Here is an 18,754-nt window from a genome sequence, read left to right as displayed (position 1 = left end):
GGAATGTTAGTATTATCTAATAATAAAAATGGATATATGTTGTTTGGTTTATATTCAGTTGACTTTAAGTGGTGATTCTGAATAAGGTTCAGAGGAGAACGTGGCCATCATTTACTTCCAAAAGTTACAATGCAAAGTTGGCCTAAGACTGTAAAATAATAACAATAAACAATATTTTTAGACTATATGTTAAGTTTACATTTTTACAAAATGTACACAAATATATATATTAATATATATAAATTATAATGAGCGACAATAAATGTACAATTAACTACAAGTGAATTTCAAGCTTTTCCTCCTTTCTTCTTTTTATTTTTATGTTGTGAAAAAATCTTAATCTGGCTCGATGTGTCCAGGTCTCAGTCTTAACTTGGACTTGATGTGCTCTGGTCTCCATCTTGACTCAGACTCAGTGTGTCCAGTTCTCGCTCTTGACTCAGACTTGACCAGGTCTTGGTCTTGACTTGCACTGTCCTGGTCTCAGTCGTGACTTGGACTCGAATGCTACAAAGTCTCGGTCTTAACTCAGACTCAAAATGCCCTAGTCTCAGTCTTGACACAGACTCAAAGAGTCCTGGTCTCAATCTTGACTCAGACTTGATGTGTCCTGGTCTCAGTTGTGACTCAGACTCGACTGCTACAAAATCTCAGTCTTGACTCAGGCTCAAATTGTCCTGGTCTCAGTCTTGACGCAGACTCAAAGTGTCCCGGTCTCACTCTTGACTCAGACTTCACCAGGTCTCGGTCTTGACTCTGACTCAAAGTGTCCAGGTCTCGCTCTTGACCCAGACTTGACCAGGTCTCAGTCTTGACTCGGACTTGATTTGTCCAGGTCTCGGTCTTAAATCGGACTTGATTTGTTCTAGTCTCGGTCTTGACTCTGACTCAATGTGTCCAGGTCTCAGTCTTGACTAGGACTTGATTTGTTCTAGTCTCGGTCTTGACTCTGACACAATGTGTCCAGGTCTCAGTCTTGACTAGGACTTGATTTGTTCTAGTCTCAGTCTTGACTCAGACTCAATGTGTCCTGGTCTCAATCTTGACTCGGAATTGATGTGTCCTGGTCTCAGTTGTGACTCAGACTCGACTGCTACAAAATCTCAGTTTTGACTCAGACTCAAATCGTCCTGGTCTCAGTTGTGACTTGGTCTCGGCTGCTACAAAGTCTTGGTCTTGACTCAGACTCAAAGTGTCCAGGTCTCAGTCTTGACTCGGGCTCAAATTGTCCTATTCTCAGTTATGGCTCAGACTCAAGTGTCCTTGTCTCAGATCTTCACTCAGAATCAAAGTGTTCTTGTCTAAGTCTTGACTCAGACTTGATATGTTCTGGTCTCATTTGTGACTTGGACTCGACTGCTACAAAGTCTTGGTCTTGACACAGACTCAATGTGTCCAGGTCTTGGTCTTGACTCGGACTCAGCTCTTGTGGTCTGGACAGCAACACTAGTAATGAAAGTCTCATTATTTAAAGTAGTATCAAACTTGACGCCACTTCCAGTTTGGTGTTGCTGTAATGACCATGCAGGACGATAGCAGGACTGAGAAGCAGAGAGTTCTAATTCTGCTAAACACAGGTTGGTTTAGGTTAGATAAAGAAAGGTTCTCCAATAGAACGTTTCAGGGTTTGCTGCCCTCCAAGAAAATAAACCCCAAACATCACAACCCTCAGAAATTCAGAAAAAGAGCTCACTCGTGTGAAAGTGGGTGTGACCATAGCATATGCACCACCTCGTCCCACCCACTTTACTCTGATAGGCTGCACTCAGATGCCTAGTTTTGGTCATTAACCATGGTTTCCATAAAAAATGGTTAATTTAAAGGCAAGAAGACAGAGAAGAGCATATCACCCATACAGTTTTACACTGACATACACTGTTACAGATGCTTTCAATACTGTAATACAAAATCATTAAATCCTTAACAACAGCAATCTACACGGGTCACATGCAGGATTAAAATATGCTGTTTTAATTTTGTTCTAAACACAGGAAACCGCAGTCAAAGATACGCTGAGTGTGATCCCCATTAATGCGATAAACATTACACACGAAACAAAGACAGACGCAAGGCAAAAGCCTCAATATTCCTGTTATGCACATCTGGGCCTCTTTAATATGCGGTAATTACAATCAGCGACGCTCATCCACTCACTCAATAAAGCTTCATGACGCTATTTAAATGGAGTGGTAGAGGAAACAAAGCCTCAGCACATACTCACATTCACAGACATGCTGCAAGAACAGAGCCAACAAGCACAAATATGCAGAAATTCATTCCTAAAACAAGCTTCTGGCATCTCTAAAAGCTTTGGAAACATTTACACTGTTCTAAACCCTCATACACTCAAAACACAAATGACAAGAAAAGGCAACTATACATAAACAACACTTACTCAAACACTCATTTCTTCCTTCTTTAAGTTCAGCTGAACTTAAGTGACTCTTATTAGTCCCACAGTGGGGAAATTTCACCTCCGCATTTGACCCATCCGTGCAGTGAAACACCACATACATAGTGAACACACACACTAGGGGGCAGTGAGCACGCTTGCTTGGAGCAGTGGGCAGCCCTATCCACAGCGCTCAGGGAGCAGCTGGGGGTTAGGTGCCTTGCTCAAGAGCACTTCAGTCACGTACTGTCGGCTCAGGGGATCGAACCAGCAACCTTCCGGTCATAAGACTTGCTCCCTACCTCCAGCCTACGACCACCCCACGTACTGACTCTATGCTCTACGTACTGGTGTTAAGATTAAGGTTAGGTTCAGGATTAGGCTCACAGTTGACCATTATGTACAAGTTATTCCTTTTTCAGCATCAGAAAAAAATCAGAAAGCATCTTTAACACAATATTAAGCAGAAGCCTCAACAGCTAAATCTAATATCTGCTTTTTGAGTGTTCAGTGTGTCAATTTGTACCTTTATTACAGCTTCCATTCTTTACAGGAGACTCAATTTCAGTTTCTCAAAGAAATCTGCAGACACACCTCCAAAGTTCAGTCTCAGAAGTTGGTTGTATTCACTGCTTCTCAGTGGGAGGATGGACAGTGAATGTTTTTCATATCTGAAGCAAAAGTAGAGCTTGATTTTCTCCTCTGCTGTTTATCTGATAGTGACCAGGGTAATTATTTAGTGATGGTTACTAGAACTAGAACCACCATGAAAACGAAAACAACACTCTTACAAAAGATGGTTCTTCAAGGGTTCTTCAGTAAAGAAAATTCTATAAAGAACCATGAACACTTTGCATCTTGAAAGTGTCCTTCAGATTGATGGAGAATGTGCTGTAGATGGATCTACATAGAATCTTTTTGAAAAGGGTTCTATATAGCACCCAAAAAGGTTCTTCTATTGCTACAAACTTGACATTGTAATAATAGAAGAACCCCTTTGGATACTATATGGAACCTGTTTCAAAAAGGTTCTATATAAAACCATCTAGAATAAATTTTATTAGTCCTCCACTCTTAAAAAAGATGGTTCTTCAAGGTTTTTTAGTAAAGAAAATGTTCCTATAAAGAACCATAAACACTTTGCATCATGAAAGTGTTCTTCAGATGGAGAATGTGCTGTAGATGGTTCTATATAGAACCTTTTTGAAAAGGGTTCTATATAGCACCAAAAAGGGGTCTTCTATTGCTATAAGCTTGACATCCTAACAATAGAAGAACCCATTTGGGTGCTATATAGAACCCTTTTCAAAAAAGGTTTACATAGAACCATCTACAGCACATTCTCCATCAATCTGAAGAACACTTTCATGATGCAAAGAACGCTTTAATCATGCAGATCTTTTTTAAGAGTGCAGCAGTGATAGAATGTGCTCGTAAACTGTAATAAAAATAAAAATAAAAATACAAAAACTAAATCAAAGCTATAATGTCCACTGCAGAACTAACTAAAATGAAATGGAATCAGTGTTTTAGATTAGTTTTAGTTTTTACAGTGCATCAAGGAGAGTGTGGAAGTGGAGCTCTTCTGTTTTGGTTGTCTTTGAGGAAAGCTGGAGCCGAGGTCTCCCAGGTGGTTGCTAGGAGTCCCATTTTTTCTGAAGCTTTTAATAATTTTTTGAACTTTGTTTTGGAAAGTCACTTATTTTCCTTTGACTTTCTTTTCCCTTATGCAAGTAGATTATCTTATATCTAATCTCAGAAAGATTAATAACTTGTACTTAGTTGCCGTTTTGACTCACATACAAAGAGATACTTATGTATATGTAATACATAATGCACATATTATCACATACAGATATTATCTAAAACATATAAAAGGCTGGTAGCTGATACACAGCATAATCTGATCTTAGTCTTCATTAAAATCCTTCCCATCCTGCCTTAATGAAGGTATTTAAGGCGCTTTGAGTCTCTTTATCCCGCATGCTTTGGAGAAGGTGGGCCTGAGCAGGAAGTTAAAAATGGTTTGTTTGTTTCAGAGGAAGGTCGCCACACCCTGAGGCCTTGGTGCTGCTATTACTTGCGACACTTCCTCTCATAGAAAAGGGGCTTTGGACGTTTGCCACCAGGCTCTTGATCACTTTCTAAACATACCTACAGCCGTGACGCCTCTCAGCTCAAGTCCCACAGATTTTATATTTCTTTTGGCCTTTCTGTAGCATTCTGTTCTAAATGGTGCTCATTATCTGATTATTATGCCAACGGTCCTGACCATACGGGAACGGGTCTTAGATAAGCTCTCTAACGTTGAAAAGTTTGATCAGTGTGGGCTTTGGGCCTGGGACATAAACCCTTCCTGAGCAGACATGCTGTTTAGATCAGTAAAGCAGTTTATTACACTATTTAAAATGATATGTACACAGTTTTCCCCAAACCCCACATGTAGTCAATCAGCCAAGACATGTTTAGAGCTACAAGCTAATGTAGCCAACAAGTAATTAAGCCTGAATAATTTACAGATCATTTAGTTTACAGATAACAGTGTGTCACACAGTAACCACAGAATCAGGTCTATTAGAGAAACTGAACTTCTCCACACAGTCTGAAGAGAGTGTTTGGCATGGAGTTAGCACCATGCTAATCGATTTTGTATAAGCTTCCATTGTTTGTTCTCTATATTAGCCTTGCAGCTCCAGTTCAAAACTACAGAAGCAAACTTCAAACACCAAACACGTCCGAGCTGATCGAGTACATATGGGGAAAGCAGAGACCCCACAAATATGACAAAAACTGATACTACGCTTGATCAATTAGTTCATATTTCGTTCGTTTTTCACCGGGTTAAAGGTGGTGTGGTACTGCATTTATAATGGATCCTATCAGTCAACCTGTGATATTTCTTCTGTAATAAGGCTTGTTTTGCTCTGGTTAACCATCAAGTCTAGAATTCAAATAAAGCAACTCAAGCCATCTTAAGAAATACTACTACTAATGATAACTATATCATCATCATTTAGAAAAAGAAAAATAGACAAGATGAAAATGGTCTATATGAAGAAGAAGGAGAAGAACAAATGCTCCAGAAGAGGTGAAAAAATAAGAAATGGTAAAGATGAAGGAGAAAAAGAAATGAGCTAGAAGAAAAAGAAGAGAAATATAAGAAGAAGAAGAAGAAGAAGAAGAAGATGAAGAAGAAGATGAAGAAGAAGAAAAAGAAAAAGAAGATGAAGAAGAAGAAGAAGAAGAAGAAGGAGGAGAAGAAAAGATGGTTTAAATGAAGGAGAAAAAGAAATGGTGTGGAAGAAGAAAAAGAAGAAGAAGAAAAAGAAATGGTATAGAAGAAAAAGAAATGAAGAAGAAGAAGAAGAAGAAATGGTATAGAAGAAGAAGAAAAGAAGAAGAAGAAGAAGAAGAAAAAAGAAGAAGAAGAAAAGAAGAAAAAGAAGAAAAAAGAAGAAGAAGAAGAAGAAAAAGAAGAAGAAGAAAAGATGGTTTAAATGAAGGACAAAAAGAAATGATCTAGATGAAAGAGAAAAACAAATGAACAGGGTTGGTGACCACAGGTCTCGCAGAAGAAGAGGAATAAGAAAGAGTTTAGATGATGAGGATGAAAAAACAGTCCAGATAAAGAAAATGAAGCACTGATCTAGAAGAAGCAGAGGAAGAAATAAATGGATTAGATGAAGGAGAAGAGCTTGCGGTCGAGTCTGCTTTCTTCCAGTCTGTCAAAAGTCTTAAGTGTCTCCATTATAACTGTATAAATCCAGTAAAGGAAACCACAGAAACAGTAAAAGTCGTTTTCTAGCCGTCTCTTCTCCGCGGTGTCTGCAGGACGGGGCTCTGTGCTCCGAGGATTGGGCTGAACTGTGGAATTCACTTTCCGTATTACATCAGTGAAGAGACTGTCTTCATGCCTTTCACTATCCTCTGTTTCATCATTTTAAACGAGGCTGGCTGTACAGTCGTCTCCGGGACGGCATCCAATTAGCTGTGAATTTAGGAGATGTTTCCCTGCATTACTCTCACCGCAAACCCTGCTCACACCTTCAAACAGAACGGGCTTCTCCTCCACTGGCGGGAAAAATAGCTTGCGTTTTGATGAATAAATTACTGGCGGAGATGCTCTACAGAAAACGACAGCTGCAAGAACCATAATCTTTCCATCAAAGCAGACAGAGGAGCTCCAGCGATGACATGGCTGCAGTTTAGACGACTTCTCATAGTGGAGTTTATTCAGTCTGATGCTAAAGGAGTCTCTATATTTGTGGCTCTTTGTGTTTGATAATTGCTGTTTTCATATTTCATCAACGTAACTCCTCACCATTAACTCTATTAGCATATTGTTGCTACTGGAACAAAAGTTTGTATCTCCAAAATGGTAAATTTTCAGCAGAAGCAAAACATATCCTGAATTTTTAATATATGTTAATGTAACAAGATTTTATTCCAAGAACTTTTGGACCAGTTTTAATACTCCAGTCAAAACGTTCATTAAGCACAAGATATTCATTTTTCAGGAAACATTTCTGAGATTATACATAAGATGATCCACTCGCATAAAGAGAGAGAAAGTCAACAAAAAATAAGTGAAAAGTAAGTTGCCAAACTAAAGTTCAAGATGTAATTAAAATCTACAGAGAAAATGAGGTTCCTAACAACCACCTGGAAGACCTGGTGGACACCAAAACTGCCCCCATCAGATAAACAGCACTTAAAGCTTTCATCTCTGAGAGAGAGGAGAAAATCAAGCTGCTTCAGATCTGAAAACATCCACAGGTGTTTCTGTCCATCCTTCCACTGTGAGAAGACGACTCAGCGCTATGGGTCTGAAAGGATGTGTAGCTGTCAAGAAGAACCTCACTGAGAAAAGGAGACACATCAAACAAAGAAGCTGAACAATGGACTGACCACCCCAGAATCCAGACCTCAACATCACTGAATGTGTTTGATTACTTCAGAAAATGATCAACCAGCTTCTAAGACTGAACTTTGGAGGTGTGTCTGCAGATTTCTTAGAGAAACTGAAAGTGAGTCTCCTGATAAGAATGAAAGCTGTAATAAAGGTAAAGAGTGGACATTTTACCATTTAGGATCCCTTTTTTTTTATACTTTTGACCAAAGTTCTGTCAGATAAAACCTCTGAAACAGCTACTGGGCAACTTGGGCTTTAGACTGGTATTATGATATAGGGTGTATTGCATCATGCATAGTGTACTGTAGCGACTCCCTAGTCACTTTATTGGAAACCTCTCCTGCTGTACTTAGAATTGTCCACCACCCAAATAATATCAGTGGCGGTCCTGTAGTGGTCTTTTTTCATTGCTGAATGGGGTAGAGGGGGCAGCAAAAGATGGGCCACAGTCTGTAACTGTACACCTTTATAGTGGACTTATATGGTAGATGTTTCTGATAAAATGGCCAATGAGTTTAAGAGTTACTAATAAAGTCACATATGGAGCCGTGTTGATCTGAAAGCAGACTGCAGACTGAAAATGACTGAAGCCAGACTGTGTGATAATAATCAGATCAGTATGATAAGGAGGAATCCTGACTCACCCATTGTGAGACAGGCAGAGAGGATGTCTGTAGGATGACTGTCTTAGAAACGGCTTCCATCAGAACCTCCACTCAAAATACCGAAATGGCACTGATTCAAACCATAAACACGCTCAGACAATGGTATTTATTGAAATAACTTCTGTTATTAACAGCAAATGCGTTTGTATGCTCAGCTGGTCTATTTTTGCCTGTGTTTGGTTGAATAATCATACTTTTTCCTTTTAACCGTACAGCTGTAATTTAGTGCGACTACCCTCAGCAATGTTTAGAGATACATACATAATATAATCAAAATAATCCGAATACTGAGGGAAAAAAAAAATCCTGCAATGATATCGTTTTTTATCACACCGTGACCTCTGACTTATACAGTATATTGTGTTGTGAGATACATTTCAACACCGGAACAGAGATTTACAACATTTCAAATGAGAAAAATTCTTCTAACAACAATGATCTGTTATTCTCACAAAAATAGTCCATATATGAGCACTTCAGTGGACGAAGGCCACAGCCGTTTTGTTCTTAGTTTTGTTTCTCTTGCTGTCCATCTTCATCATTTATCATCAACATCCTTCTTTTACACTGAGAAACTTTGATTCTCTCACTTCTCAAAGCCAAACCACACAAGCACACTGTCATTCAACATTATACAGCATCATATCCCAATAGCACACCCAGAAAAGAGCAGAAATTCTAATCTCTTGTTAAACATTCATATTAGTAGCACGGTGTACTGTATAATTATACTGAATAATTCATGATAGGTACAGAATAATTCATAGTAAATACTGAATAATTTAGAATAGTTACAGATTCATAGTAAATACTGAATAATACTGTAAATACTGAATAATACATTGTAGTTACAGAAGAATATTTTATGGTAGTTCCTGAATAATTCATTGTAAATATTGAATAATTTATAGTAGATACTGAATAATTAATAGGAGATACTAAATAATTCATAGTAGTTACTGAATAATTCATAGTAGATATTGAATAATTAATAGTATATATTGAATAATTCATAGTAGATACTGAATTATTCTTATTATGTACTGAATATTATATATGTTATTGAATGAATCATTACAGTTACTGAATAATTCATAGTAGTTACTAAATTATTCATAATAAATATTGAATAATTCTTAGTAGATACTGAAAAATACTAAAAATACTTAGTTACTGAATAATACGTAGTATATACTCAACAGTTCAGGCCAGTACTGTTTAGAAAATGCTGAATTTCTATTAGACAGAACTCAGAAAGTTAGAGGAGATTTGGTTTAGAGTGGAGAGACTGTAAGTTCTCCTGCTGGAGGACAGAATGAATGGCTGTCCTGTGACTGGAAGCTGACTGAACCCAAACCACAGTTTACACACAGCAGAACAGGCTCTTTCATTGAACTGACAGAGAGAGAGAGAGAGAGAGAGAGAGATGACCTGGCTGTTTTTCTGTGCCCTCTCGAGGAGAGGATTGCTTCAGAATTTCAGAATCAGAATCAGAAAGCTGTGCTGGTTTACTGCAGTGCTATACAGTACATTGTTAACTCTTATCATGATGATCTCCTTTGCAATGCTAATTGCAATACTGATAACAAAATGTCTAATATGCAAATGATCCCTCTGACCAATCACAGTTCCAGATGAATTTACGTGGGTGTTTTGATCCAACAAAAGTAAATTATTTCGGTCAGAATAATGCAGGCCTGCCTTCAACCTTGTCACAGTACTGATTAACCAGTGAGTTTGTCACAATCTCAATATTTAGCGACATAATCCCAACAGTAGTGTTTCGGTCATGCTGCGCAGCACTGCTTGTTCACATCTCCGCAGAGGAGCCTTGAAGAACTGGGAGTTTTTCCTCTTTTGACCTGGATATGTGACTGCGATAATGTTTTAACAAGTTCCAGATATGCTGTTAGGCAAAAGGAATGTTAATTCACTCACATATCTGACTCACATCTGTCAGATAAATGAGCAAAAAACACAGCTGTGTGAAGAGATACAAGACTGGAAATAATCCACCAAATTTAACACACAAACATGTGATTATCGCTAAATTTGCTAATAGAGAGTCAAAGCTAGTGAAGCCCAGCTAGCATTAGCCAAATTTGAACAAGCTAATCATTTGCCAATAGTCTGTTACACTGAGGTGCCAAACATGTGGCTAGCATTCTAGCGCCTTTCGTCCTGAATATATGACTGTGATAATGTTTTAACGGTTTCCAGAACCCCCCCGTTAGGCAAAAGGAATCCACCAGAGGTGGGTAGCAGCTAGCTCTGTTTCCTCATGTACTCAAGTAACGTTCTGATGGATTTGTACGGATTAACATTAACATTTAGCTGCTGAGTGTGTGAAGTGTGAACCGTTAATCACACTTCTGACTTTGGAGCTTTAGCACAAGTAGCTTTTTTGAATTCAGGTGGATACATTTTTAAAAAATCTATTTCTTTCATCCCAAAACTAAATAATCTCAAAATGTCAATTAACATGTCCTATTATCATATATGCAAAAAGGAGAGCTTAACTCCAAACATATTTTGACTCTTTGGTGGTCAGGTGAACTTGTGCAACTATTTAAAATCAGTAATAAAAATGATATTTGGCATTATTTTGACAACATTTCAATTACCCGACCATTAAAGCACATAACACCACTGACACATTGAAGTTACCAGATGCCTGATAAACTAAATTATGAATAAATTAATGAAATATAGTGAGCAAATGTCGCCTTCTTCCTCTCTGATGAGCCTCAACCCAAAGAAGCAACGTAACAGAGTTGAAAATACTATGTTTAAATGTAATATAAGAGTCCTGATAACACCAGTGACCAAAATCTGACAAAAGAATTTTTTAAAGAAAATCATTTTTTTAAATTTTAGTATAACGTTAATGAAATAAAAAGTAAACATGAATATGTTTCATACAAATTCCTAAGTTAAACCTCTTAAAAATATTGTTTTATATTAAAAATGGTTTCTCAAATGTTGAAAATGATGAGCTGTTTTACATATGCAGAGCAACTATGGTTGGTATGGTGTAGTGGGTAAGACCTCTGCCTTCTATACTGTAGACTGGGGTTCAATTCCCTGCCTGGGCAGCACCCTACACTATACCAATAAGAGTCCTTGGGCAAGACTCCTAACACTACCTTGGCCAACCTGTGTAAAATTATCAAATTGTAAGTCGCTCTGGATAAGAGCGTCTGCCAAATGCTGTAAATAGGATAAAAGAAGAGAAATGATAAGGGAAGAGTGTTATTTAATCTTAGGTCAACTGTGTCAGTGTACAGAATGGGTTTTAATCCTAATGGTTTCTAATAGTCCTTTTTCAGCTGGGCTCTTATTTCATTCTTAAGTTCTGGTTGGAAAGGAAAGGTTTAAAATATTAAAACGCAAGGTGAAAATGATCTAATTAGGATTATTTTCTCTGTGGTATCTAGGTAGATACAGCCAAGCGAGCTCTCTCATTGGTTAGGACTTCAGGAGTTGCACTGAAGGCCTCACACGTTAGATTAACTACGAACATAATTAGGAAGTGACAGGAATCAACCAGTTTTGATTTATAATGGTTGGTGAGAAGAAAAACATAAAAACTTCTCTCTTAAGTCTTCTGGAAGTTCTAGATAACTGACTGTGAATACAAGCAGTAGTCTAAGCAGATTCCAGTTAGCTGTTAGGAATGGAAAACAGTGGCGGCAGCTCTATGCTAGAACTCTTTACTGAAAGAGTCACTGTAAACTGATATATACAAGCTCAGATATACGCTAATGTCTGTTACAAGCTTCAGATGTCTGTTCAATCTAGAACAGCCAATAATATTCAACTGAATCTCTGTTATCTTAACGCTAACATACTAGAATCTCTTAGCAGTGCTAGCAGAAATTAACATTAACGTAGAGGAGTTTTGCCCCTTGTTTTTAACATTTATGGCTCAAACTGAGGGCCTAGCTTGATAGTCTTGGTCAGCCACTGCCACATACCTCATACATTCTCTATTAGTTTGTTAGCCTAAAACATTATCATAATCCTGCAGAGAGCTATGAGGCAGGAAATAATTCCTCAAATTTAGGCCTTGCGTGCTATTTAGAACCCCTTTTGCAACACACTGCATATGAGAACAGTAGGCCAATGAGACAAAGTTAAAAATATAAGTCCAAGTATTTACACAAACAAGAAACCTTACCTTAATTTTTCCAAATCGACAAGAAGCATTTTAGACTTTAAATCCACTGCACTCACTGTCCTCATATGGAGTGTATTTTTTTTGGAAATTACAATGATTTACTGGCATATTTCCACATATTTTAATATATAATTATGAGTCAGAGCATGCAGACGTCAACCATGTAACACATAGCTGATCCTACTGATGTAAACGGACAGACTGCCAAGTAGTTAGCATATGTGCATCACGGGGTTCCTCTTCTCATTGTGCCAGACAGACAAGATCTGGGATCTCAACCAAAAGCCAGAAGCTGTGTAGAGTCTACAATAGAGACTACACAGAGTCTACACAGAGTTTAAAGGAATATTCCAACCTAATTTCTATTTCACTCATCATGTCTGGGCAATCTGGTCAAAAATGGCTTTATTCAATTTTATTCAAATATTACATATATATTTTTACATTATAAAACCAGACTCATTCAGTTATTCAGTTGCTTTTGGAACCCAAAACTTTACCTTGACAAGGTAACCTGCTTCTTTCAATAAGGTATTCTATACAGCCTTGAGGTTTAAGCCTTACAATTTTATTTAGAGCTAGAAATAGCGCAGTTAGCTACAGTGGCAAAGTTGAATTTTGCACCAAAACTCTTTTTCTCAGTATGATTTAAAATTGGTAAAAAGGCACAGGCTTATACACACTAGCAATGTCAGCTTTTACAACTGTTCAAGCTGAGAACTTGCAGGAGACCACAACATTCACCATGTGATGCTATATAAAACACATTATAGGCTATTAAAGACAGCATCAATTAAAGATAAAAAGAAGAAGGAACTAAGCTGAGGTAATACATGAGCTTTATATATAGTCTGTATCGAGCCAACATTCAGTCTACACAGAATCTGCTCAGTTTACACATATACTGATTTTTATTTTTCTATATCATTAGAACATGGTGGCTAATCTTTAAATCATGTCAAATTTGGACCAATTGAAATGCTTCATAATCAGTTGGAATAAATCCCTGTTTACAATGACTGACATTAAAATTAATGAACGTTTTTGTGTTTTCCTGTAAAGTTACTGTTTGGGAGATGATATATAGTCTACACAGAAGTCTACAGAGCCTAAATACAGTCTATATAGAGTCTGCAAAGAATCTGTACAGAGTCTATACAAATTCTACACAGTTTATATGAAGTCTGTATATACACTGATTCAGTGTCCTAATAGAGTCTTTACAGAGTCTACATATAGTCTGTATAGAGCCTTGTAGTCTATATAGTGTATACAGATTCTGTACCTAACCAAATAGAGTCTACATAGACTATACAGAGTCTATGTAGAGACTACACAGTCTGTGTACAGCCTACGTAGAGTCTACAGTTAACATAGTGTCTGCATAGCCTACATAAAAGCCATGCAGTTTACATAGTCTGTCTAGAGTCTATGTATAATCTACACAGTTTACATAGTCTGAGCAGTCTATGTAATACCTACACCATTTACAGTCTACATAGTCTATATGAAGTCTGCATAGTTTACACAGCGTCTGTATATTCAATATATAATCTACACAGTTTACATAGAGTCTGTATAGAGCCAACAAGAACATTAGACTATATGGAGTCTAGAGTCTATATGTCATACATAGGTTGTAGGGGAGTCTACAGACAGTCTACATATAGGCTATGTACATAAAGTGTACACAGAGACCGATACCGAGTCTATACAGAGCCTACACAGTTATAGGGCCTATATAGTTTACATAGTCTATATAGACTCTGTATAGAAGTTATGTAGATTCTACATAGAATCTATAGTCTATAGTCTAAATCAAGTCCACACTGGGTTTACAGAGGGACTTTGTAGAATCTACACAGACTGGCAGTGGGTTGAAACATGGACCTCCCATTCATTCAAGAGGAGATGCACCAGAAAACGTGCCGTTCTCTAAGCATGTACTCATATCCTGCTGCTGATGTTGCTCAGAGAGTGTCTCTGGAGGAAAGTCATTAGTGTAAGCGGAATATGTGTTAGTCAGCTCTGGGGCCAAGAGACACCAGCCTCAGTTGGAAACTGCCCAGTGAGAAAAAAATGATGAATTTGGAGAGAAATTTGAACTTTAAACCACATGCATCACTCTGGAAACTGTGAATTGCGAAGTGTGCTTAAATGGAGCATCAGAAGTTTCACTGTAGGACTGTGTTTAAGTCTCCACACTGTTGGTGGTTTAACTTAAAGGGGAATTCCACCATTTTATAAAATGTTTTCATATTAAAAGGGTTTAGATGTAAGCAAAGTGTTGTTTGGAGTGAAATGCACCCTTCCAGAGAAACCTGCAGAGCCAGAATTGTTCACAGTGGTGCTGATAGGAACCAGACGTCCACCTCTAAAAGCTCCCTCACAGAAAGTTATTACATGACATGTTTATGAATACACTGTCTGATGTCTGAGACATTATTTTCTGATATTTTTAAAACACATTTGTGGTGGAGGGGTACATGCAGGGTGTTGTGAGGCAAAATAGTCCCCAAAGAAAACTTATTTTTTCAGATTTTCCACTAATTTAGCATCATCAACATTTCATATAAAACTCAGAAGACGTGTGTAGGTTCACTGGTGGTTGTGGATAGTAAAGAAAATGGCTATATTTGTGTTGTAGTCATGGCAACCCTTGGTTCCTATCACCACCACTGTAAAGAAATCTGAACCATTTCACACCAAACCACTCTGAATAAGACTTTGAAAAATCAGTAGAATCCCCTTCAATGTAAGTAACCAGGCTGCTGTAATACTTAGATTTTATTAACTTCAAATGACTTAAATTGTTGTTCTGTTAACATCAATTAGAGGTTTAATGGATTCCGAATTTTAAAGCAGTTGCTTATGTTTTCAACCATAAATCATTTTTACAATGTAAAAAAAATATAAAAAATAGCTTTTTTTCAGTTTGCTATGATGTTAGTCTTACAGCATGAGTAACTTAGCCCAGTCACAGTCCTCCAGCACTTTTTGCTGATGAATCTGTACTTACTGTAACCCACAAGCAGCTACAAATATGCACCCAGAAAAAGAATAGCGTTATTTTCTTCACTCCTAACAGAAAAAAAAAATGGTACATGCACAAACTGCCAAGCTTTAGTGGCTGCCAAGATGAATGCAATGTGTGGGTAAACAGGATCTAAAACAAAAGACTCTTACACAATCCCACTGGCCTCTTTCGCTGCTCTGGGGTCAGTTCTGCGGCTCATAGTTATTAAAGGGAAGACCATAAAGCTGATCTGAGATCAGTCTAAAAGGGTGACTAGCTTTTCCTGCAATTAGCCCACAGTTCAAAGGGGCAGGGAAATGCACATGGGCAGAAAACTGAAGGGTGGGTCTGGGGCCACGCCCACGACCAACAAAGTCACAAACCGCCTCAGAATGGCCTTTATGTGAAGAGGAAATGACTGAAATATGTCCAAGCAATTCAGAGAAAACTCTGACCATCTCTTCTCCCTCACCTTCCCCCACCTTTCCCTCCTTCTGCCTTATTTATCCTTCACCCAGACTGTTTTCTTAGTGAACTCAAGCAGGAATCTGTCTCCAAACATGCTTAGAGAATCTGGAGAAACACCCAAGCTGAAACCCTGAAGCTCAAACAGTTCTCTTTGAGCTAACAAGTCAATGTGGTAATAGTAATGCTGATGATAATCATATTTATTGATATAGCCCTTCGCACTTTACCAAAATCTCAAAGTGCTATATATATGTGTGTGTGTATATATATATATATATATATATATATATGTGTGTGTGTGTATAGAGAGAGAGAGAGAGAGAGAGAGAAAGAAAGAGTCTACATAGAGTCTATATAAGATCTGCATAGGGTCTATATAAAGCACATGTGTCAGGCTCCAGTCCTTGTGGGCCAAAGCACTACAGACTTCAGCACACAGCTTCATTAAACACACCTGATACTGCTAATTAGCAAGACCTTCATGAACTGAATTCAGTCCCCAGTTTAACATGCCTGATATAGAGCCTACAAAGAGCCTACACAGAGTCTATACAGAGACTGGATATAGGTTATATAGTCTAAGTATAGAGTCTACATAAAGTCTACAAATAGCCTGCAGAGGGACTACAAAGAGCCTACACAGTCTATGTAGAGACTGTATATAGGCTATATGTTCTGCATAGAGTCTATATAAAGTCTACAAATAGCCTATACAGAGTCACTATAGAACATACATAGCCTACAAAGTCTACAAATCTATAAAGTCTACACAGATACTATATAATCTGTACAGAATCTATATATCTACAGTCTTTACAGAGTCTGTAATGAACCTATGCAGAGTCTAAATAGGGTCTACAAGGTGTCTACACACAGTCTACAGAGTGTTTACATAGAGTCTATACAAGGTCTACAAAGTGTCTACACAGACTCTAGGTCTACAAAAAGTCTACACAGACTCTATATAGGGTCTACAAAGTGTCTACACAGACTCTAGGTCTACAAAGTGTCTACACAGATTCTAGGTCTACAAAAAGTCTACACTGACTCTTTATAGGGTCTACAAAGTGTCTACACAGACTCTATATAGGTCTACAAAGTGTCTACACAGAGTCTGCGGGTTCTAAAAAGAGTCTACATAGGGCCTACACAGAATCTACGTAGGGTCTACAAAGTGTTTACACAGTCTACAAAGTGTCTACACAATGTCCATATAGTGTTTACACGGAGTCTATAAGGTGTCTACAAAGTGTGTACACATCTATATAGGGTATATATAGGGTTTACTAAGATCTTACATAGAGATGGTATCTAAGTAATCTTAATATATTAATAAACAGATGAATACTTATTTGATACTTTTTTAAATTAAGTAATAAAATACAAAACAACTAAAAATGAAAATTAAGTTTTGTCCTGACAGCGATTTATTTATTTATTTACAAATATTCTTTTGTATTCACCCATTTATTTGTTTATGCGTTTATATGATGATGGAAATGAACAAACGACCACTGATTCTATCGTTTGTTTTATTTCATGTGTTTTATCTTACTTAGTCCTGTTTGTATAAACAGTATTGGATGTGTGTTGTGTTTTTGTTCTCTTTACAGTCCGTGAATTACAGTTGGGGTGTGAATGGAGCTCTGTGGGCCTGAATAAAGATCTGATTGATTGACTGAATGGAAAATGTCAGTCAGCATTTTGTTTTCTGGGACGCTGGAACTTCACATCGCGTTTCATAAAGAGGTTCACAAAGAGGTATAAAGGTCATAAGCGTGTTTCTGAGTCCCGGGCCGCTCTCAGGATGCCGGGGGAGAAACTGGGTGTTGGTTGCTTCCACGTTGCTGGTGTTTATACTGAAGGGGAGCCCGTTATACTGTAATAAACCCAGCTACGGCCTGAGGAGGAGAGCGAGGGGGAAAAAGCCTTTTCTGAATGGCGAGAGAGTGGAGAGAGAAGAGAGAGAAGGAGGGGGAGAAGGAAGAAAAAAAGGAGAAAAGTTGTACCTTCTTGTCCTGAATTCTGGAGGTGCTCCGTCAAGTCACAGCCGAACGCATTTTCGCTTCCTTTCCGCTTGGACTTCTGCTTGGAGGCTTTATTCTTCATCTGGGGCTCGAGGTTTATCCAGATCAAAGTAAACAACAACAAGCTGTAACAGCAAGCATTGGACACCCCCCACCACACCAAGCGAGACTATGGACCCCCACCCAAAGAGAACGAAGAGGGAGAAAACCTCCAGAAACTCAGGAAGTCCAGCGTCCAGCACAAAAACAGACTTGTCGGCTCACATCTTGGCTGGAAGTCCGGCGAGGCTGGTGTGGGAGAGGAATTCTGAAGTCCAGCACCGAGCCTGACGTCACTCCTCCATCAGCCTTTCCTTTTTTCTCTCACTCTCTCTCTCTTTCCCCCTCTTCTCTACTCTCTACCTCTCCACGGTCTGCGAGGTGAGTTACAGACGCAGGAGTGAAAAACGTCCCGAGAAGAAGAAGGAAAGCCTCAGAAACCTCAGCTGCAGAAAAATCCTGTCAGAGTGAGCTGGCTTCCTCTGCTTACTCCAGCGTAGGCGTTCCTCTTCTCTTTTTTCCTTCGCTCTTTTCTTTTTTTTCACTCCTTTTTTTACTCCCCGGCTCCCTCTGACCCCCTCTTCCTCTCTCTTCCTCTCCTCTTCACCGCCCCCAACTCTCGGACGCCTGTCAGCCAGAGGAAGTGATCCACAGAAGCCTCTCTCTCTCTTATCTCTCTGTATCTCTCTCTCACTCAGTCTCTCTTTCTCTCTCTCTACTCGCACTCTTTCTTACTCTTTCTTCTGTTTCTCTCTTTCTCTCTCTAATTCTTTGCTCTCTCTCTTATCTCTCTCTTTCTCCTCTCTTTCTATCTCTCTGTTCTTTCTTTCTTTCTTCTCTCTCTTATTCTCTATCTCACTGTTCTCTTTCTTTCTCTCTGCTCTCCTTTTCTCTCTATTTCTCTTTACTCCCACCCTTACTCTTTCTCTGTTTCTCCCTTTTTCTTCTCTCTCTTTTAAATATACCTGTTTCTCTTTCTTTTTCTTTCTCTCTATCTGTTTCTTTCTCTATACTCTCTCTTTCTTACTCTCTCTGTTTACTTCTCCCTCTTTGTC

The 18,754-nt window shown here is 38.4% G+C and overlaps 1 protein-coding gene across 1 annotated transcript in view; it reads right to left on the bottom strand.

Annotated features, from left to right (window-relative positions):
• Window positions 1–18,455, bottom strand: part of arhgap31 (Rho GTPase activating protein 31) — a 47,779-nt gene extending 29,324 nt beyond the window's left edge. Inside the window, exon 1 of the mRNA XM_036580633.1 lies at window positions 17,643–18,455. Within this exon, the coding sequence (XP_036436526.1) occupies window positions 17,643–17,742 (100 nt within the window). The 5' untranslated portion in view covers window positions 17,743–18,455. The remainder of the gene's footprint in view (window positions 1–17,642) is intronic.
• Window positions 18,456–18,754: the final 299 nt, after the last annotated feature.

This window comes from Colossoma macropomum, unplaced genomic scaffold (assembly GCF_904425465.1).
Source record: "Colossoma macropomum unplaced genomic scaffold, Colossoma_macropomum, whole genome shotgun sequence".
Classification (NCBI taxonomy): Eukaryota; Metazoa; Chordata; class Actinopteri; order Characiformes; family Serrasalmidae; genus Colossoma; species Colossoma macropomum.
This window is presented reverse-complemented; position numbering and strand designations above follow the sequence as displayed.